The following is a 22,498-nucleotide window of genomic DNA, read 5'->3' on the forward strand; positions in this document are numbered from 1 at the left end:
GGGATTACATGAAGAGAGAGAAGCAACTGAGGCTGCCTAAATCCACAGAACTGTGGTTAGTTCTCCAAGATATTTGGGCCAACCTACCTGCCGAGTTCCTTCAAAAACTGTGTGCAAGTGTACCTAGAAGAATTGATGCTGTTTTGAAGGCATAGGGTGGTCACACCAAATATTGATTTGATGTAGATTTTTCTTCTGTTCACTCACTTTGCATTTTGTTAATTGATAAATATAATCTATTAACATGTCTATTTTTGAAAGCATTCTTACTTTACAGCATTTTTTCATACCTGCCTAAAACTTTTGCACAGTACTATACATGTGCAGAAAAGTGTTCAAATTTGTAACCTAATTTATTAATACTTATTGCTTAAGCAAATATGTTCAGTTCAATACATACATTAACATTACTTTAAAAACTGAAAATTTGAAACCTGACAGAATCTAGCTTGAAGTAAACTTTACAAAACTTGAGGGATTATTTTCAAAAGGGGAATCATTTTCTGTTGATATGGCAAAATCTGCTGCAGTTTCCACCTGTTAGTCTGTCAGAAAAAAAATCCTCTTATTTTGTAAAGCAGTCCTCTGTTTCATCCTACGGCAGATTGCTTTTCATGTATAATTTTCTGCAGTTCATCAGAGCTTTACATGAATAATTAATGAGCAATTTCAGTGGTTTAATCTGCAAATGGTTCCGGGTTAAATGTGTTAGCAGTTCTCTATAAACACAACCAAAAGCTGTCCTGAATAGCAGAGAAAATTACTGAAAAAATTAAAAAATGTACTGTAAGCAAATGTACAAATGCTGTAGGTTATGCTGATTTATTGTCCCTTTCTTTCTCCTTTTATTAAGTTTTGTCACTGATGTAAAATAAGGCAAATAATTGTGTAGCATGAGAACACATCTTATAGAAAAGGAAAATCTTATGGAAGTACTGAAATTTTATACGCAATCTACCTTGATGTGTAATTCACCCCTATTTGACAGAAAAAGGTTTAACTGATAATAGCAAGTTATTTACCCATCTCCTTCAGAACCTTTCTTTTAGGGACACTTTCAAATAATTGGGTATAAACTCTTATGGAATACTATTCCATGCTTTTCCAAGACCTTCCCAAGATCTTGTAAGTTGCTGGGAATCAATATTACTCCTCTGTACAAACAGTCCCATATATGATATTACGTTCTGGACTTTGCATGGACCATTCCATGCGATGAAGGACTCCAGTTTTGTCTTTCTGTTGCTATTAAGTCTTAATAATTCCTGAATTTAGGATTATTATCTTGCTGTAAGATGATGTTTGGACCAAGAAGTCTAGCATGGTAAAAATAAAATGCATGTGTACCTTGCTGCAGTCAATATACCATCAATTGTCAACCATTTTCCAATACCCCTTGAGGATATGCACCTCCAGATTTGAACTGGACGTCACTATTATTAACCTTTTTCTAAAGATATTTCTCATAAGCCTACCAGTTTTCACTACACTTAGCATCTGTATGTTTGCAGATTTCATATAAATACCATACATCTTTGTTTCTACTGGCAAATATGATTTGAATGGGTTGTGAAAAGCGAACTGCAGGATATTTATGTTAACCACCATTTGGTTTTTGCTCCTTCTGCCACTGAAGCACCTTCAGAAAAGCTCATTAATTAAACTAGCAGGTAGTTTCCCAATCATGTTTCCTGTTGCCTTCCAGAATATTTTTAACGTTTGGACTTTTTAAATCATAGCTCAAAGCGGTGTCCTCCAGCAGATCTCTTTTGATAATAACCACCTGTGTTTCCTGGAGCAGTTCTGATGTAGGATAAAACTGAAGCGACATTACTGGGAATTAATTCAAGATAGATTTTTTTTATATATAAACCTCTAAAACACATTTGAACAAACACCTTTAGCTCATTAATTGCCTAAGAAGCCCTCAAGAGGGCTCTTTGTAATTATTTTAATTTCTTGTCAAGGCAAATATATTTGCTGTGCCCTCTAGTGAAGTAATGGTATGCTGAATATATTGTACTAAAAGTCAAAAAGTTCATAATTTGTAGTACATTCACTTACGATTTTGTAGAAATTAGTGTGCACAATTTTAGATTTGAAGAGTAACTTGGAAAAACAGATTGAGAATGTTCTGTGTTTTCCCTGCAACTGCTGTTTTACAATAGTTCAAACTCTTGCATAGATGGACCATGAAATTAACCAAATATCTAAGCCATGAAGTAGATCAAGACCTTAGTGTATGAGAGGCAGAAGGTGAAGGATTAAAGTAATACCTGAGTTATTTGAAATTGGATGCCAGTCACAATAAAATAACCCACAGGTAGTTGTGCATTTAAGTTTGTCCTTTAGCTTAGATACTAACTCCAAAGCATGGACTGATATCTTGCTTTGAAATGAAGCTCTATTCATAAGCACATTTCCTTTCCTGGTGGCCTCACTCATATTATTTCTGCAGGACTACAAATATTTCAGCTACACAAAAGCCATTTCCTACTCATTCTTGTTGCCAAAAAAATATCTGCGCTGGCTGGATTATTACCAAATTGTTCACACAAAACAGAAGTAATCCTATTTCATTTAAATCTCTCGAAGGATTAAGAAGGGGAAATAAGTTTACGCAATTGTAAATGAGAACAAACACCAGAAGAGTTAGGTATGGTGAATCGCAATAATGGTTTTATATCATACACCGATCTACCATTTAAAAGCCACTATGAATTAAGGCCATGTGTCTTGCAGTTCTCTCCTAGTTCAAAATCAAAGCCTCACTGGGGCACTTTGCAGAAACCGGGTCAAAGATAGTCCTGGGTTAGTGTTCTTCAAGTCAACAGCATTGTGGTTTCCTGATTTTTCCATTTTTGTATTCCATGGGCTAAGACCTTGTGCACTTCCTTAACAGTAGTGCCCTCTATGGACAGATGACCATTGGCATAAACAGTCTTGGAGAACCTTGATGTGTCAGACAGCTCATTTACCAGCTGTGGATATCTGTCACAACCCACACCAAAGACAGTTAGGGCATCTCAAATCTGGTATGGACTGGGCCATTGCCAAATGTCACTGAGCCCACTTGGGCTATCCATTGACAATTTTAGATTTTTATTTAGGTATTATATAATCACTTCACATTTTATGTGTCTGGAAAATTCTATATAAAATGTTGTGTTGTAGTTTATGCTGTACTGTTGCGGCAACCAACATATGTATTTAGAATTGTGTACATTTTGATTATTCAGATTGATTCACTTTTGACTCTTGTTGTTAATGCCATGTTATATACAAACAGGTGTGGCTTTTGTATGGAGTGACCCTTTTTGGTGACATTCAGTTCCTAGGCTGCAATTAGGTTCTGTCAATTCTCTGAGGTGATGCAGGATCATTGTCTAGTGGCTCCTTCTTAGAGTAAAGGTTTAACAACGTGCATTGATAGAATTAAACATAGTATATTTTTAGATCTCTTTCCCAGCCTGATTTAAACCTGCTTCAGGGCAAACCCGTGAGTAGCTGTTCACTGTGCTACGTCATTAATGGTATTTCTTCTGCTGGGAAATTACAAACGTGATGCCCAACCCCCACTCTCCTTTTTCTCTCCTTGAGTTACTTGAGATCGGTAATGGTATGGGCTTCTCCTCTTTATAATGTAGTGGTGGGCAATTGACAATTCTTATTAGATTATTTTCAGCATTTCACTTATTCAAGGCATGCTCATGAATTTCACAGCATATTCAATGAAAATATACTTGATTTAGTTTATCATTATACTACTCATAAACACTGAAGTGTCTTAACAGAAAAAAAGTTTTTCATTACAGTAACTGGTTCTGAAAATGTATAGATTAATTTATTCAGGGATTGGACACTCTATTTTGCTTTTTCTGTGATAGTATTTTCAGGTATGATCTTTTGTGCACTGGGGTGCCTTTATCCGTGCAATCCATGTCTGACTTTTTATTTTTAGGACAGTTGCTTGGTTTATGATTTACTGGAAATTATCACTTTTTAAATGTCTAACAAAAATTGAAAGCAGGTAATTTATCTTAAACAACAAGCCTGAAACTGATAGTGTAAAAGTAATTTATTGAGCTTGAAATTAATAACTCAGCAGATTAATTACACAAAAACATTTACAAGTGAAGGATCAGTGAATGTTACAGGTGTGACTAATGAATCTCAGACTAATTAATGCATGAATTGTATTATCCAGTCAGTTTCTGGGAAGTGTAATGTAAAATTACACATGGCTCTAACAAATGTATCCATCTTGCCTTCTCAGTGAAATAAGTTAACTGATTTGCATGACTGAACGTCCAGTCAGTGGACGTCTTTATTATTAGAGAGTTTTCATGTTTTCATCTGTAATTTTATTAATTGAGCATTTCATATTAATTTAAGTGATGTTTGGAATTATAACTTTTCTGTCTATTCTTGGGAAAAAACTTTTTGACTACTAAAAAGTGCTGTGTGGTTTTAAACAAGCTTTTCCTTGAACTCAGGAAACCATATGTTCATTCATGGGGTAAATGTATCTGCTAACAGTCTGAGATAAGATCACATTTTCAGACAGAAACGTATAAAACCCCCACCCCTCATCTTATCTCACCAGCAGCCCCCATTACATACTTGTGATCACCAGCATCACTGAAACACAAGTTCCTAGTAGTAGTCAATTTGCCATTTATCAGGGTTGCCGTTAGATACAAACTCTAGCTGAACAATATTTCTGTTACCACTTTTATTGTATGCCTACAATTCTTTGCCTCTTTCGTTGATAAAGAACGTTCATTTGTATTCTCTTGAAAGAATCTTCAATAGTTCCGTATCAAAAATGAAGTTAACAAGCAATGAATTGAATGCTGGGCATGCTGGAACAGTTACATTTTATGATAACTGTCATCACACTGGGAATAAAACTAAACCTGCTAGGATATAAAGTAGAAAATAGGTGACAGTACATCACATTCCTATAAGCCCGTTTGTGAAAATCTAAAGTGAAACATGACATGCAGAGGATGTGTTTTAATGTGCCATAAAGGAATTGGCATTGAAGATTGCATATTTGCTTGACGAAAGATACTAAACTTTACAAATAGGATCTTGTTCTCAAACGTGATCAAAGATTGAAAGAAAGTGGGACTGTGCAGGATTAGAGTGCAGTGCGATGATGATAAACAGAAATGTTGAGATGGTGGTCCACTGTCTATTTCTTATGCATCGTTCTAAAATATGTTGATTCGAAGCCAAATGGTATGTTTTCACATACTTTGCTTTGTTTGTTTAATTTTATTTTAATAATAGCCATTTTTCTTGGTCGGTGTTATGAAAACTCGTCTAGCCTTGCTTTCATACAGCCGGGTATGTTGTGATGTATTGCCGTGGAGCTGGTCAGCGCTGTAAGTGGTGAGTTTGTGTGTTTTCTCTTCCTGTGTGTGCCTCCGATGCTTGTGGTTTATTCCTGTGGAGTGTATAGTGAAAGTGAAGTGTTCATATGGTGAGTGCCTGCTTGTGGGAGAGCAGAAGGCCAGGTGCAACTGTCACTTTCAAGCTTTCAAACTAAAGAAATCTGGGCAGTAATCTGTAGTGTAGGAAACTGATTTCAATGTATTGGTTCAGTAAATCTCTGCCTGGGACAAATAACATCCTGCCTGCTGAAGCTGGTTTAATACTACATACTTGTAAGATGACAAACCACTGTTGAGGGAAATATCCTGGCTTTATGGTTATCAGCCCTGAGGTCTTTATAGGTGTTTCATCTGGTGTGATATACAGTAACTAACCTCAGAAGTGTCTCATGTGACGTGAATGCTTTCTCTGCAGAGGCTTCCCAGGTCTAAAGCTGCCAGCTTAGTTAACCTTTCTGACATATATATACCTGATCTATTACAGATACCTTTGCAGTTTCTTATCACATCAAAAAAAGCAGTTCTTAGATGTCCACATTAAAGATGATTTGGTTAATTAAAATCAGAGCTTCCAAATGATACCAAGAATGGTTTGCTTTTTAGATAAATCTTACTATTTATTGTTAAAGGGTTTAAAACTGGAGATCTCCCTTACAGAGACCAGATTAATTCACATTGAATCATGCCTTGCAAAAAAAAAAAAAAGTTTCAAAGTTTTTAGGTTTGTGATTTTGTGTAAGCTTCTGCAATAAAGCCCTTACTGGGTTTTGGCTGTATCTCAGAGGAATTGCAGTGGAGGAGTTTGAGGGAACAGGGCCCTTTACTCTCAACTTAGCTGCACTAACTTTTTATTTGCATACTTCCAAGCCATCTGGGAGAGTTTAACTGGGTTTTTATTGGAAAATATAATCACTTCAGTGAAAGGAAACCTTTTTGTCATTTTGCTGTTTTCTCTGGTAGTCGAAACTAAAGAACAAATAAATAGGCCTTTAAATATTTATTCATCCATCTTTGAAACCATTTATCCTGGTGAGGGTCGTGGGGAATCCAGAGCTGATCACAGAGCAGAAATACACCCAGGACCAATCAACCTGCCCGCATGTCTTTGGGGACACGCAGACATGGGGAGGACATGCAAACTCCACACATACAGGGACTCGCACCCTGGACCCTGGAGCTGTGAGGCAGCAGCGCTAACTACTGCGCTACCGTGCCACCCTTTAATTAAAATATGTAATGATACTGAAAATAAATAAATAAATCTATTTATTTTCATTATCATTACATATTTTATTTAAAGTTCTGTTCAGTTATTCAATCAATCATATTGATGTTTGTGCAAAACCTCTGATGCCCTTGTGTGGTGGTTGCTGCTTTTTATTTGTCTATTTATTATAAATCATGTTGCACTACAGCTGATTGTGTGCTCAGTGAGGTTAAATTGAAAATATTACCATTTAACAATTATTTGAGCATGTGCACCATTATATATATATATATATATATATATATATATATATATATATATATATATATATATATATATTTGTTTGAAGAAGTCTGAAGAAGAATGCTGCTTGAGGATAATAAGCTGTATTAGAAATGGAAAATAAATGCCACTTAACTAACATATTGTTTGCTTGCTACATTTTTTTTTTTCACAACCCCAGTATAGTTATGGAAGAAACACATTGTTTTTTTTTTACACTGCTTTGACATTGGTGGTTTATATTCTGGCTGAAGAGCAATTTAAAATGAAGTAAAGGCAATAAACACCAAGCACGAGAATCAATTTAATATTTCTGATCATTGCATCAGGAAGTTGTATTGTCAACAGTGGTGTCTGTTGCATGTTTCCTATTTTAAAAATGTAGTTCGATCAATTGAAAATGGTCTGTGCTATTATACTTGTAGCTGCATTAGTCCAGTCTTCAGAGAAAATAAGTGGGGCTGTTTGCACTGAGTCAGAAAGTTGTTCTCAGCTTAATGGAAATACACTGGTGTACAAACTTTCATCTGATCTGGACCTCTGCGGTTCCTATCACCTTTATCATCTGCATCAGATTCCTCTAAGCTATCTTACACCCAGTCATTCATCCGGTCCATTACTTCCAACCCCACTTCAACTTGCCTCCCACTAGAACCAACACCCTGTCACTTTCCTCTCATTTCTCCCTGAAGCCCACGGGTCAGACTTTCACTCGCCATCTCTCTTCTTTCCTCACTTAGCACCCTTTCCCTGTCCAGTCTGGCTCCCATCCTGCTCTTCTGTTTGCTACTTACTCTACTCTATGTATGTTCCTTCCTCTGACATAATTTGTCTTGACTTCTCAGCTGCCTGTGCTCTTTGTGGTTTTGGGTTTTCTGGCACTTCTCAGTCGTCCAGGTTTCCCACCGTATCTCACTCTCTCCCATCTTGTCTTCTCTTTGTACATGTTCCCCATGGGTGTGTGTCGGAATCCCTCTGTTTTTTTTGTTTTTTTTTCTCTTTCCTCGCATGCTTACCCAGTTCTCCAGTTTCCTCCCATGGCTGCTGTTAAAATCACTAAGTTTATAATGCTGTAAAATGTTTCTCTCCATTTCCTCATTTGACTCAGAATTTCATCTCATGCCTTTAATTTCCTCTTGCCTCTCTCCTCCACCATTTTCAAATCTGCGTCCTTCCTCGTCCACTCTACTTTATTATCCTTTTATTCTCTCTATCTTTGTTTTGTCTGAATCCACCACATTCTGCTCTCCATATTCCTTTCTTTTTCAGACTGCAATTTTCTTAAAGATATTTTATCTTTATGTAGTCTTTTGAGTTCTGTTTTTGTTCAGGTATTGTACTATTTATTTTTTTCTGGTCCTACATCCTGGCATAAGTCTTTACCCCTTAGTTTTAGTCTTAATGTTTTTAAGAGTTCTCACTCAATTACACATTGTCTTTTAATAATGAGTAGGGTTTTGTTTCTATTCAATTATACTTCTAGGCCTACCAATCTTTCAGACATATTTGTATAATGTATCCTTTGTATTATATGATTATATGTTTTTTAGTTTGTAGTATTTAGTTTATTCTGGGGCATAGTGAACATGATAAACTTCTTGTTGACAGAATATTGCTGAATTGGAAATGATTATTCTTTACCACTTCTTAGTGTCTATTGACAAAATAATTATTAATTTGTTACCAAATTTGGAAGCTGGCATCCAGTTGAATACCTATCCATATTGCTTTAGTTACAGTATATGAAGCAAAATAGAGTATTTGTATATAGACCTACACCCAGTTTGTCAATATTATATAATTCCCAAGCTTAGAATAAAAAGTACATTTAGACTGTAGTAAATCTGTCCACATTTCATAATATTTCATATTTAATAAGAGCAAGCTTTTTTTTTTTTTCTACAACAAAAAAGATCAATCTAGCAATGAAAACCATTAGGATGATGTTATGCAGAAGGTTATCATTCTTCAATGGAAAATGTTTATGTAATTTTCTAATTTATGTAATGCTGAATGTTAGGGTTCCATTCTTGAATGATAAGGTTTACAGACAGGCATGTACAAAACCTGGGCAAGTCTTAACTTAGGCAGTAAGTACAGGTTTTGGATGCATGCTGTCTTTTTTGTGTGTGAAATAAATAGAAAATAAAGTAATCATTATACTTGGTTAACATTAGCTACTTTCTCAGGTAATGGGCAATCTGGGATCATGGAATGCATTTATGTAGCCAAATCATAGACCTTGACCACAGACAAGCCAGGCTCCAGGGATCCCCAACTCTTCATTAAACATGGGAGCAGATGTCGGAGTCCGTGGTAGAAAGGAGCACATAAGTGGTTTTCAATAAAACACAGAGCACAGAATGAAGTCAGTGTACATTTTCATACATGAAAATATACTCTTTAAGGGTTAGTATTAAATCTAGTATTGTTAGTGTGGCGGAAATCTCTCATATATATGTCTCCTTTGAGAAGAAGCAATATTCTAATTCTTTTCCTATTCATTCTTCCATACCTCACCGTTTTACATTTACACACGCATCTATTGAGATCAATTTATCCATTTCCAAAAGAAATTGTAAATTCTCTAGACACTCATAATATCCAGTAGGGAGCCGCAAACTAGTAAGCCATGATTTTATGTGACAGAAAAAATAATTTTTGAGGTTGTAGCTGATTTTGTTTTTTAAATATGATGGACAGTTTCACAGAACATTGTGTCTCCCCTTCCTGTGACATGACATTTTTAATTTGCTTCTTAGAATGATGGTGCCCCGTTAAAATAATAAACAAATCCACTATATCATAATTTAGTTTATTTCTACAGTACATTTTTAATTCTCATTTTAGCATATAAGACAATAAATGAAATCTTTGTAGTTTCGTACATTGGAACTATGCTTCGGCTTTTTACTTTGTAAACTATATGACTAACAATTTGGGTCAGTGTGTCTGATAAGAAATTATGAGTAATAATATAGTCCATAAATGCATATGAAACAAGCAATACAATAAAAAGGAAAATAAATCCATCATTAAAGAAAATATACTTTGTAAAATCTGCTAAAGTACATTCGTACATAGCTTGAAATGCACAGGACGTGCTGTGAATAAATCCCCCTCTCTCAGGCAACTGCACTTGTCAGTAAATATTGTATGACAACCTGAGCCCCGGCCATCCCAGCAATCTTCCCAGAATATCAATCAGCAGTGCACTGTGTGTATCTTGGCCAAGTTTCAGTGCATAATCCTTTGCTCTCTTTTCAACTGTGTAAAAAATAGACGCTAAGCATAAATAAAAGACAAATAAGGCCATGGTGTTGCATTCCTGCTATGTAGTCATCACATGACTGGCTCCTTGGGTATTTATATTAACACAATTAATTGTGACATGTGAAGAACAAAAAAAAAGTCCTAGTTGTCCATGAAATTAGTAGTTTATAAAACAATATCCATAGGAAGATTTAAAGTAGTCAACCTCTAGTCCTGCCACTCCATTGGGTCTAGATCCTATAACTTAAAAAGTAAAGGTCAGGCTTGTCTTTTAAGAAATACCAGTGAATCAGTAACCGCTATTTCTTTCCTCTGCATTATCATTTTTGTTTATCACTGCTCTTGCCATGTGAATGAATATGAGAGAGGAGGAAACCCACTTTTCTCCGTTCTGTCAGGGACAGACAGGCTGACAGCCAAAGTGATTTATTCTAGGTTTTGGGAGGAGGCCAAAGCACAGGGGAGCGGCGAGAGAGGAGCAGCGCTGTGATTGGAGAGCAGAGAGCAGCCATCCGCCAGCAGGGCTGCGCAGGAATGTGGAACCCAGTCATTTGAAGTTAAAGATAGAGGCAGTGCAAGCTGCGTCTCCAGCCAGTTTCTAATTTCAGATCCCTGCTGGCCCGCTTTCATTCTTTCCCCTCTTACTTTATTCTGTTGCCCCTTCAGACAAGGATTTTGATGACTGTCTTAACACAAAGGACTAGTAGCTCTCTAAATCACAGCAGCAACAGAAGAACGTAGGATGGTACACACTGTAGGGTAAGTCTAAAATTAAGAAACATTTGCAGATTTCATTTTTTTGTCACAACCGATTTAGTGGCATAGGTAATGAGGCCGTGTTCCCTTTTAAGTAACTGAGCTGCCTGAATTGCATTAGTAGTGGTTGTTTTACAGGCTAAGCACATAAAATAAGATTTAGAACTGCTTTATAAATTCAATTACAAAACAGAGATAAGTTGCAGGGAATGTAAAGTGCCTTTGTGTAATGGTGTTTCAAAAGCTAAAACAGTTCAGTAGGCACATAAAGAGTGAATGATTTATTGTTATGTGAGGTTTAATAACAGCTGCTTTTTACCTTTTGGGGGGTTGGTATCTTGGGGAAGGGTTGAGCAGTATTTGCTGTAGTTCCTCAGGGTTGTCAAAGTAGAAACACAAGTGAAGTCTCAAACAGGTGCACTTGCAGAACACATTTGTCTTGCATTCTTTCATGGGCTGCAACATAGTTCATCACAGCACTTATTCAGGCTTCTGTGATTGTATGTTATCTTAAAAAAAAAAATACATTTATAATCTGTTTTGTTTTCAGCTGAGTTGCAATCCGATGCCAGTCTTTTTTGTTTGCTCGTTTGCTTTCTTACCACTGACAGATTTCTTTTAAGGGTGGTAGTGGGGGCCTGCTGTTGGAGTTTCGACAGGGTGTAAGGGATCTGAACAAAGCAACAGACACAGAATGGATCAGATTGATCAGATGTCGATTCATACAGTTTTTTTTTTTTCCATACTATATGATGCATCAACTTTTTGATTTGGTTTTAAATGAAAAAATGGTACAATTGTTTTTATGTAACATGCTAAATACATTATAGAAATTGATTCAAATGTAAGATGTACGATTGCATCAAAACATTTAAACCCCTGCTTAATGCAATGCAACTCTTCATTCTTGTGTAAATGTATTTCTAACAGAGTAATGATTAATACTGTAATTACTAAAAAACTGAAAGTAACGTAGACACAAATCATGTCTCAACAACCACAGCTTCCATTCATGTAACTTTTTGTAGTACTATCAGTTTTTGATCTCTAATTTTTCAGCTGTATAGTACTTTCCCACATCTTGTGGTTTTAATGTGGGTGTCTAATTATAGCCTCTGGGGAGAGATATTGCTGGGAAAAAACTGGGTCAGGAAAGCTGTTTTGCATAATTTTTCCCTTTTCATAAGTAATATTTTTTCCAATACTTAAAGATGTATACAAAGCATTGGAAAGAATAAATAAAAACTTGGGCAGGATAGGTATTACAAATATGAATGCCATGCAACTAAATTGGCAAGGATTGCAGCAACAGTTTTAGGAGTAATTAAGACTATGGCACCGACCAAATTATAACTATGGCCCACCCACAAATTGCAAAGTATACACCCTATTGTTTTGTTTTTTTAATTTATAAATAGTACAAAGTGGCGTTTGACAATAAATTAAACACAATTTGATCTAGGCCTATTTGTTTATAAGAAATTATCCTGAACAGATTGTGTTTTGATCTAGCTATATTATTAAACCGATATTAAGTAACTAAAGGAAGACAGCAACGTCTTCCTGGCTACACATGAGCAGTTACTCACACTAGACATTACTGTTCTATTTTTGCTGGAGGTTTATTGCTGAATTCTAAAGAAGCATTCTCGAGTGTGCATTTTTAGACCAGACTTGAATGACATCAGTGTGAAAAAAGCCTAGCAGTGATGCGTCTCTGCATAACCATAGTTTCAGTGACTGGGATTTTCAAGCGTCTACCATTTTGTTCAAATGCACATACTACACAGAACCATAGTGTGCACAACGAAGTTAAGCAGAGCTAGTTCAGGTGTTGGATGGATGCAACTGATCTATTCAGTCAGTTTGTGACACACCATATTGTGCAGCGAACAGAAATACAGTTCAAGATGCTCAAAATAGGTGAGTCCTGCTTTCCAAATTACTCTATGATCACTGTAATAGTTCCATAAGTCTATAGAAATGAAAGGGTGTATTACTGCCTATCCTTTATGTTCTTGTAATTTACATTCCTTTGTGCTGTTGGTTCACAGTAGTTACAGATGCGTCATATACAATTATAAACGTAGCAGCCTTATAAAGACAGAATTCGCCACTATTGAAGCTGCTGTGTACAATGGGAGACTACACTCAGCTGAGGTACAGTTAGAGCCTGCCATTGTAGATGATAGAGGGCATTTGTAAATGAGTAATAAGACATGATGGATTGAGCGTTAGACAGTCAAACACATGGCTAGGAGGCTTTGTGAGGCACAGGGTTGGAGGTTCATTGTTTCAGGCCCTCTACCCATGTGTTACAATTATTAAAAGGAAATTGGCCTTATTTGTTAAGAAGAGAACATACAAAGAGACTGCTAGTCTAATTTTTGGATTACTCGTAATGTGAAATAAAATACTGCTTTTGAAAAGAGAGAATCCAGTGCAGCATGTTTGTACTCTTGGGTTATCACTTTAATTGGGGAACACAGAACTGTACAATTAAAGGTGGATGTTTGCACCGCTTTAGGTGAAATTTAGTAACTGAGACAGAATGTAATCTGAAAATGTTCCAGCTGTGGAAAAAAGTAAGAAGTAAATGTTTTGTTATATAAATAAGGGTTTGCTGGAACAGGGTAGAAGTTATATAGTGAATGTCTAGGAAGGATTGCAATGCGTGTGTGCGTGTCTGAATACTGCATATAAAATTGAAATAAAAATGTTGGTGTGTGTGTGTGTGTGTATATATATAATATGCTATACTTCTCCAGTTATCCAGAATAATTTTTTTGTCAGTAAATTAGTGTTGTACAATTAAGTTGTTGTTTTTTTCCCCTGTCATGTCTTGTTTTCGATGTGATCTGAGAAAGGGTCCTGCATCAGGCCCCCTCAACCTTAAGGCAAGGTTACTTGAGCACAGGGCCCCAGACATTTGAATATGTATGATACCAGGGCAGATATAAGGAATGTATGATAGTGATGCCGGTGCAGCAGTAGTTTGACATGTGAAGTAAGTCATTTACTTGAAGTGTCTGTGGGCATGTTTCTCTAGATCAGTTTTATCTGGAAGCCAATTGATACAACATGCACTTATGCCATTCTTAAAACACATATTGAATACATGCATACAATGAATAAAACCAAGATTATTTGTAGCTGTTTATAGGATTGCTGGGTCCAATATAATCCTGCAGAGCACTCAAAAAAGCATTTAATTGTCTCACTGCAAGATATACAAAGCTCTTTTTGAACATATTTTATATTCATGTTACTGTATTGTTTCAGAATAGTATTAAAATGATGAAAGCTTTTTAATTCTAAATCTGTCAGGAGTGAAATTCAAACCCACACTAGGAGACCATTCTGCAGTCGGAGCACTGAGCCTCAAACTGCGTTTAAGAAATGCCCTTACACATTTATAGTCTTCAGTTTTGAACGGATCAGCAGTTTGTTGTCATATTGATGAAACTTGGACGTAATCCAACTCCTTTGGTTCACATTAACAGCTATGAACAGGTACCCAAAAGGATAGAACAATGGTGGATGGGGTGTACTTCCTTTGTAGAAATGCACCTTTGGATACAGTCCTAATATGTCAGAAAAAAAGAACTGTCTATAACCAATTTATTGTGACGGTTTGCGCTCCAGTGCTAATTTGGATTCAAAGATCCCTCTGTGTTGGCAGGACTTATGACATGCAGCACATTCTTTTCTGTGTTTGTAACATCATTTTACTAATGTCATGCAAAATATTTGAGTAAGCACACTAAGAGAAGTGACATGCTAGGTGGGTCCAGCCTGGGAATAAAAACAAATACCAAACATCATCTGATCTGCAGGCTTCCAATCTGGGATTTTATATTAGGGTAATATGCCAAGCTTGTGCTTTAGTAATCGCATTGCTGTCATAGTGTAATTTGTTTGAAGTAGGTACAGAAGTAAGTAACTAAAGTTTGAAACTGAAAATAATTAACATAGAGATTAGTAGATGGCAGCAGAACAGTAAAGACTAAGGCATTGCATGTCTGTAACAGTATAATACCTACAATATAGCCTTTATCTTGTTTTTTCTCTCATGTACCATGTGTAAAGAAAATCGCCTATGCCATTATTTTTCATAAACTGGATTGACAGAGTACAGCACATTGTTGTTGTTGTAAACTCAACCAGTATTTTAAAAGTTTATCAGGCTTGTCCTTTTATTTCATTCAGTAAGTTTTCTGTTTTGAGAATATGCAATGCAAACTGTAGATTTTGTAGTGATGTTGGTAAGTCTGTCATGACACAAAATAGTTTTCTTTTCTCCTGTATGTTTGTTTAAAAGACCTGAAGACTTTGTCAAACTGTACAGGTTCAATTTGTGTACGGTGGCAGTTTTCTCAGTTACGGATGGCTTACAGTGGGGCTGAGCGCTCGGGGGTTAATTGTCATCTTGTTTGAATGTCACCCTGGAGGCAGTGCAGAAATGTTAAAATGTTTGAAAACCCACAGGACTGACTGGACAATAGGCTACTGATCTTCATAGCATGTTGCATAACGGTTTTGTTTTGTTTGTTTGCATTCTCTTTGCAGTCCAGGGAATCAAATGATTGTATTTTCAAATGTTACCACAGTTAATGTTACCTAAGTTAATCTTATCTAAGACCTTCTATGTTAAACAATCACAGCTGTGTAGATACATGAAGATTGGCTGGCGCTTGGCTGTAGAATGTGTGGCATTGTTGTGAGTTTTACAGGAATGTGGTCTGCCACATAAGTGTGGACAGACAGCTCTGTGGTGCACGACACGGTGCAGGAATGTGAACGGGCTGCCCAGGAGTGCTTTGTAACCAGCAGACTTTTCACTTGCTTTGCTCTCGAGTGATGAGCAGCAACAGACCAAAAGTCTGGACGCTGTCTTTCTTTAGAAGAACGCAAAATGTCCTTATAGACGGTGTGTAGATTTCTATACATGTCCTGTGATGCAACACATCTCATCAGGGAAATCTCCATCAGCGACTGTGCAAGGAAATACAGGTGTCTATGCAAGATTTTTGGCCCTGCATACAAGATGTAAATGAGAAGTGAAGGCTTTACACCCTTCTATACACTTGACCTTATTATGCATGGCCTATTTATTTGTATGATGACCTCTTCTATAGTGAATTAGTGGAGTTATCCTCATTACTTTCTAATTCCAATGGTGACTACACCGTTGTGCAGTAATTACTGAACTTCATAAACCTTAAAATCACAAAAGCATAACAGTTGAAAAAAAATATAGCCTATATATTGCAGGCTTCAATTGATATGGATAGTGTTTGTGTAGGCCTAAATATCCAGACTTAGATGTAGACTGAAAATATGCTTTTTGTAACTATAACTAACTAACTAACTAATGCTGTTTAAGTCACCGGTTTTAATTTAATATAGCGACATTGAATATAGCCGCAGGGTATTGAAAACAATGCAAAAACACAGAGCAGCCTTTCATTAGCAGTGACTGTGCCTGCAGGGCTGGTATCTTAGGTGAATTCAATGTGTGATGCAGATTAGTGGTTTCATCTGTAACTGTAAGATGTAAATTATGTTTTTCAAAACACTGGTTTTCTGAATGCTGGCATCGTATGTGACTTATTACAGTACATTCCTGTAGAGAGAAAAAATAGAAGAAATAGAGCATACATTCTGATGTCAGATTATCTCTATCAGACCTTTATATATTAGAATGTGTAGAGGCTGATACAGCCCTTCTAAATGCTATGGGGATAATTTCTTAGCCAGAGGCAATATTAGAGCATGCTTTTTTCTCCTATACAGACATGAGTCACTTTATCTTTTAAGGAAGCCACAGAGTCTGAGTGGACACGGCCCCTCCTCTGTATTCACCCTTGCATTCCATCATTGAACAGCAAAAGCATCTTGCTTTTAACTCTTTTGTTACTCTTTCTAATGTGATCTGCAGATTTCTGTTTCTGAGGGTTATGGCTGGAAATCAATGTGCCAATGAGAAGTCACTCATGAAGCATTCCTCAAGCTGCCAAAACGCATGTGGTTTAATGTTTGTAAGGTGTTTCCTAGACATTTTTCATTAAAGGTTAGCATTTTTAACTGGAATCCACTGCTAACTGATTAATAGATGCAGTTGTGTGGACTTCTGAGAGGACAATGATCCCCTTTAAAAGGCAAGACAACTGGATTAGAGGTATGAAATTGCAGATATAATTTTATATCCCATTTGGTGTTTTTGTCCTCTAACATGCTTATTTTTAGAACAATGCATGATTTTTGTGTGCATGCTCAACATTTCATATTTTAGACGTAGACACACTAGAACGTGAAGCTCATTGCACAACATCCACACTGGTAAACTGGTTAACAGACTATCACTTAGCACAGTTTGAAATGACTGACTGTCATGGAAAAGACTTTTCATGGCCAAATATAACTATCCTATATAGATCTATGTAATGTGTGTCACCCAGTGTTCAAATTCACTGTCAACAAATTGTATATATTTTCTAGGAAGAGGAATCCGTTTTGTCCATGTTTTGTTACATGAATAATGTTTCATTTGCTCGCTGCACTTAATTACAGATGACTTAACAAGTTCTATGTTTTAATGTTATATAATGGGTTTTGTGATGCTCATCTGAAGTGAAATAATTTTGCCTTGTGAAAATTATCAATTCATCTGGAATGCAAACCAACACTATAATTATAAATCTAATGAGAATATTTGATGACTTAACACAAAATTAGAAATCTGTGTCGCTTTTTGTTTTCAGAAAATTATTTGTATTTATTTCTCAATAAAATATTGAATCTACACAAAGAGGGGATACTAAAATGGATAAAAAGTGTACACAACTCTTTTTAGCTTTTTCAAATGAATTTTTTAATGTGAACTTGTCTTTTTGTTTTCAGTTTTGTTTACTGCTGGAGTACAACATAGCTGGTATGCAACATCTGAAATGAATATGAGTAAAGGTTAACATGAAGATTTACATTTCAATTAAACTTGACCGAGAAATCTTGTAGCAGAATGTCGAGACATTTTATCAGCACTCGCTTGGGTATTGTGTTGTGCTGCAATAAGGGCCTACTGAGCAATGGGGGTTAGCAGTAACATAATGTGAAGAGACCTGTGAAGACTCTGATGGATTTGTGAAGGAGTTCTACGTAGCTCAGCAGTACCGATTATCATACCCTCTGAAGGGAATTTTCCAACAAAAGAAATAAAGCATCTTTCCACTTCGAGATCAATCAGATGTAGCCATTCTGATGGCTGGTTCAATGTTTTGAGCACTGTATGAGTCCTCAGATGGTTAGAAAATTGAGTGAAATCAAATATTATATGCTCTTTTCATTGCTGTGAGAGTCCTGTTTTTTGTTAATCCATATTTTCATGCTCTAGTGTTTCACACGGCTACATTTGCTCTACAAGGTCTCTAGATTTAGACTGTAAGCTGCATAGAAAGGATTTGGTAAATGTTTCACCTCATACAGATCAACTCCAGTGCCTCATTTGGGAGAGTGTCTTTTGCTAGTGAAGTGCTCAAAGCCTCAAAGAGTTCAGGAATCATGTCCACAAGGAGAAAAGAGTACAGATCTGAGTAGCAGCAAAAAATCTCCGATGCGGCCTTTGATGTGAATTTTATACACTTTAGTCTTCTACTTTATTTTGTAGAAAAAAAACTAAAAACGCAAGGCTAGGAAACGTATTTCTCTCAGTCTTTTGTATTGTGTTCCCATTGGATCACTGTTCGAAGCCTCTGGTTTCCTTCTGCTGAACATTACACCTACAGGAGGTTAAAGGAAATGTGCCCCTTGCTTTGCTCTTCTGAACTGATACATAATATGTGCTCATGGGCTCTGCAATGAAACAGTGTTGTATTGATATTTGGACGAAGAAACTTATCGTTACAGAAGCAAATGACGGTTTGCTTTCCTTTTTGTTGTACTTTTATATTCCATATTATAGTGAGATTAATGAGCTAAAAATGCTTATTTCCATCAAGTATGTTTTTTATGGTTTGTTTTCACAGAACATCAAATGCAGGTTTAATATGTAGGTTAATGTTTCCCTGACAGATTTGACACATTTTATTTTGCTGCCCTAAAGAATCACAGACTTAATTTAGGAAACACGAATCAGAGTTTAATTTTCTTTGTGAAAGGTCAGTGCTCTGAGTTTAATTATAGTCACATTTGTATTTTATTTCACTGCATCTATAAGTGCATAAACATTGTGTGGGTGGCCTAATTATTGGTCAGAGGCAAGAGAACAGGTAATTATTTCACTGCGAGTGACACCACAAATGCCCTGAGCTCTTGAAGATGCAGTGAACCATTTAGGAAATTCAAGAGCAATTCAATAATCTATTACACTGAGGTAGAAAACAAGGTGTTTGTCACACATTTCCTCTGCCAGTCATCGAATGGTATTAACTACATTCAGGGCTAAACCCTACTACCTGGGGGACAGGAGTTAAGGGTTCACAAAAGCAACCTGCAAGTCAGAATAGAGGTCTTTACTCGGTACTCAGTGACAGTGTCAGGTCCCTGTCTTGGACTGAATGTGACAAAAAGTCAGATGCACAGAGAAAGGTGATTACTTTGCTATAATGTAGGACAGAATAGAAGGGTTTAAGAAAACAATACATATGGAGTGTTTTACTGCAGCCTGGCTTGCTTTGAATGAAGGCTGAGGAAGGAGTGTTTCTGGATTATAGAGAGTGATCTCTCTGTTTACAGTGTTGGCAGTAATTACTGTATATTAGACTTAGTGCTAACCAAAATCAAAACTTTGACCCACCCATGCATTGCAAATCACAAAGTTGTAGCCTCTCGTGTGTTGATTTATAAATACTAGCTTTATTTAAGCCCTTTATTTAACCTAGTGCTGGATCAATCAATACAGTTTCTTTTTAAAAGGCGTGTACTTGTGCTGAGCGCCATCCTGGAATGAATTTGGATAGTGTTCATCGACACTGACTGTTGGTATTACCCAGTGTACTCACTCAACTTCCCAAATAGCAAGAATATGCACTAATCAAAACAGACAAACCAGCAAGTTCCCATACCCTGTAAGTGCAGTACATACCAATCTCAGTTCTTTATTAATATGCAGACCAGTGTTGGCTTTTTGTGCTTTTTGATAGACCAGTGTTTTGGGAATATATTTATTATTTTGTAGCTGAAATCTTCACAAATGATCAGAATAGAAATAGAGTGCAGGTCAAGCTGAGACAACAATTATCATCAGCCCCCCCTGTTTTTTTATTATTGACTTAAACCTATCATGTTTTTGTTTTTAGTTTTTAGTTATCCAGTGCAGGTGTTGTAAGTGTACATCTTTCTTCCAAAAGCTTTACGTGGTCAGTACAAATCTGACTATTAACATTTCAAGTAGAAAACATGATCTGTAAGTAAGAGATCTGTACATTTGTAAGAATTGTTTTTTTGTTACAAGAAAAAAAGGATTTTACCAATTACACAGCTGAAACAGGAAAAGGTTCAAGCCTATGTTCACCCATGTACCTGTGGTCTAAAATGTTTTATATTAGTAGGTTTCTGTACAAAGCATTGTAAATGCATTTATCCAGCTGCAATTGCCTACAATTCAAGGTTAACACCTTTAGAAACATAATAAACATCTAACAGGCAACTGTTATTACAATTATTTATTCCCTTAACTAACAGAACATCCTAGACCTAAGACGTTTACATTACTAGACATGTTGCTATGTATCACATTATTATTGTTATTATTACATTTAGCTGAAGCCTTTATCCAAGGTGATTTACAAAGGTCATACAAACTCAAATACAGTGTTGTATACGTTAGATACACACTACAGTGATATGGTGCTGCTCTTCTATGCTGAGGCAGTGATTCGATTCCCAGCATCCTGAGAGCGCTAGACACCCCACCCCCCAAAGAAAATGCTTTTCTGTGGTTTAGCTTTGTGGGTGATCTCATTATGATGTAACAGGTGAAAAATCACAATACATTGCATTGAACCTATTAACATATTAAAAGGTCTACAAGTGTAATCTTGTATAAGTGTTATTCCCCCCCACCAACACACACACACACACACACACACATACACTGTTTTGAAAAGTTGTAGCCGATGATGATTACTAGTAGTAGTAGTAGTAGTAGTAGTAGTAGTAGTAGTATTCAGGCTTTTTCATGAATAGATTCCTTTTCCATAGGGATGTAAACATATGATTATGCTATGTTTTGCACTGGCAAAGGTTTTGGAAATCTTTTGACATTTCTGATAATTTATTATTATTATTACTCAATTTCTTAGCAGACACCCTTATCCAGGGTGACTTACAATTGTTACAAGATATCACATTATTTTTTACATTTATCCATTCATACAGCTGGGCATTTACTGGAGCACTCTAAGTAAAGTACCTTGCTCAGGGGTACAATTCAGTGCCCCCACGACCCTGTGCTCCAGAGTCCAGAGCCCTAACCACTACTCCACACTACCGCCCTAGTGTAGCTGCTTGGTATTGATTTCCATTCAGAAGCTCTAATCTCTAGTCTACAAACAACAGTCACAGCATATACATTTTCTGACCAAAACAGATTCATACAGTTTTTTTTTTTATATAACCCCACCCCCACCACCAAAAAAAAAGTGGCAAAGGTGAAAGGTCAATAATGAGTTGGCTGTTCTGTCCAAGTGCTGTTGTCAGTATTCAAAATCCCCTGTAATAACAGTAACATTCATTCTGCAAATTTATGCTGACAGCCTGTGATATCTTTATCAAAGCAAGACTGAGGTCAGGCATTGTCAGTCTGTTCTTTATATTTCCTATAGTATCTCATCTTAACATTTTCTTAAAACTTTCCCTGAAACTTCACACTTCAGAGCAATCATTATATACATTCTCCATCTGTCCTATGAAACTATATATAGTAATAATGTAGAAATCTAAAATAGGTTGCTTTGCATTCAATCTTCAGTATTTACGTTAAATATAATTGCATCTCCCTTTAACTGTGTTTGTTCCTCCGAAACCTGTCTTACCCTTCCCTTAATATTTCTGCTTTACTATATGGAATAAACTTTCTGAAACTTTTGTATCTTTCTTTCTCTGGCTCCTGTCCACACTGTGAACCTCTGCAATAATGTATTCTATTTATTTTGTGTTTCTGCTGAGAAAGGCTCTTGTCCTGCTAGTGGTGTGTGCTTATCAATGCCTTCATTGTGTAGTGAGGTCAGAGTTTCATTTTCTCAGGTAACAAATACATTATGATAAAACTGAGAACAGAAGATGGCTGCTTGTAGTATCAAGTCTGCTTTTGGAAAAGTGCCAGGATGGTGTTATATGGTTGTGATGAATATATTACTTGGATGTTAAATTCGGTTACAGCAATATTAAAAACAAAGAGGCCCATTCATAAAGCACAATCTTGTATGTAAACCAATAGTGTATTCAGTTTGCAGACATACTTACAGGGCAAACTTGCGGCAAAACCCTCAACCTGGAGCAAACTCACCCCTTAACCTGGGATAAAACCTTGCCTTGGGGGTGAAAAATGCAACGTGAGATGTGGAGTAAGGCCAGTAAG

General features: G+C 36.4%; 1 protein-coding gene across 10 annotated transcripts in view; it reads left to right on the forward strand.

Annotated features, from left to right (window-relative positions):
• dtna (dystrobrevin, alpha) overlaps nt 1–22,498 on the forward strand; it is a 103,413-nt gene that overhangs the window by 14,113 nt on the left and 66,802 nt on the right. For 2 of the 10 annotated variants that reach the window (XM_066719621.1, XM_066719628.1), the window contains exon 1: nt 10,630–10,923. The exons of 1 other annotated variant lie outside the window; for it this stretch is intronic. In XM_066719621.1, coding sequence (XP_066575718.1) covers nt 10,907–10,923 — 17 coding nt within the window. In that variant the 5' untranslated portion in view covers nt 10,630–10,906. Of the gene's footprint in view, nt 1–10,621; nt 10,924–22,498 lie in introns of those variants that run through there. 7 more of the 10 variants (XM_066719627.1, XM_066719625.1, XM_066719626.1 and 4 more) reach the window with 7 other exon arrangements.

The sequence above is a fragment of the Amia ocellicauda genome, chromosome 2, assembly GCF_036373705.1.
Source record: "Amia ocellicauda isolate fAmiCal2 chromosome 2, fAmiCal2.hap1, whole genome shotgun sequence".
Lineage (NCBI taxonomy): Eukaryota > Metazoa > Chordata > Actinopteri > Amiiformes > Amiidae > Amia > Amia ocellicauda.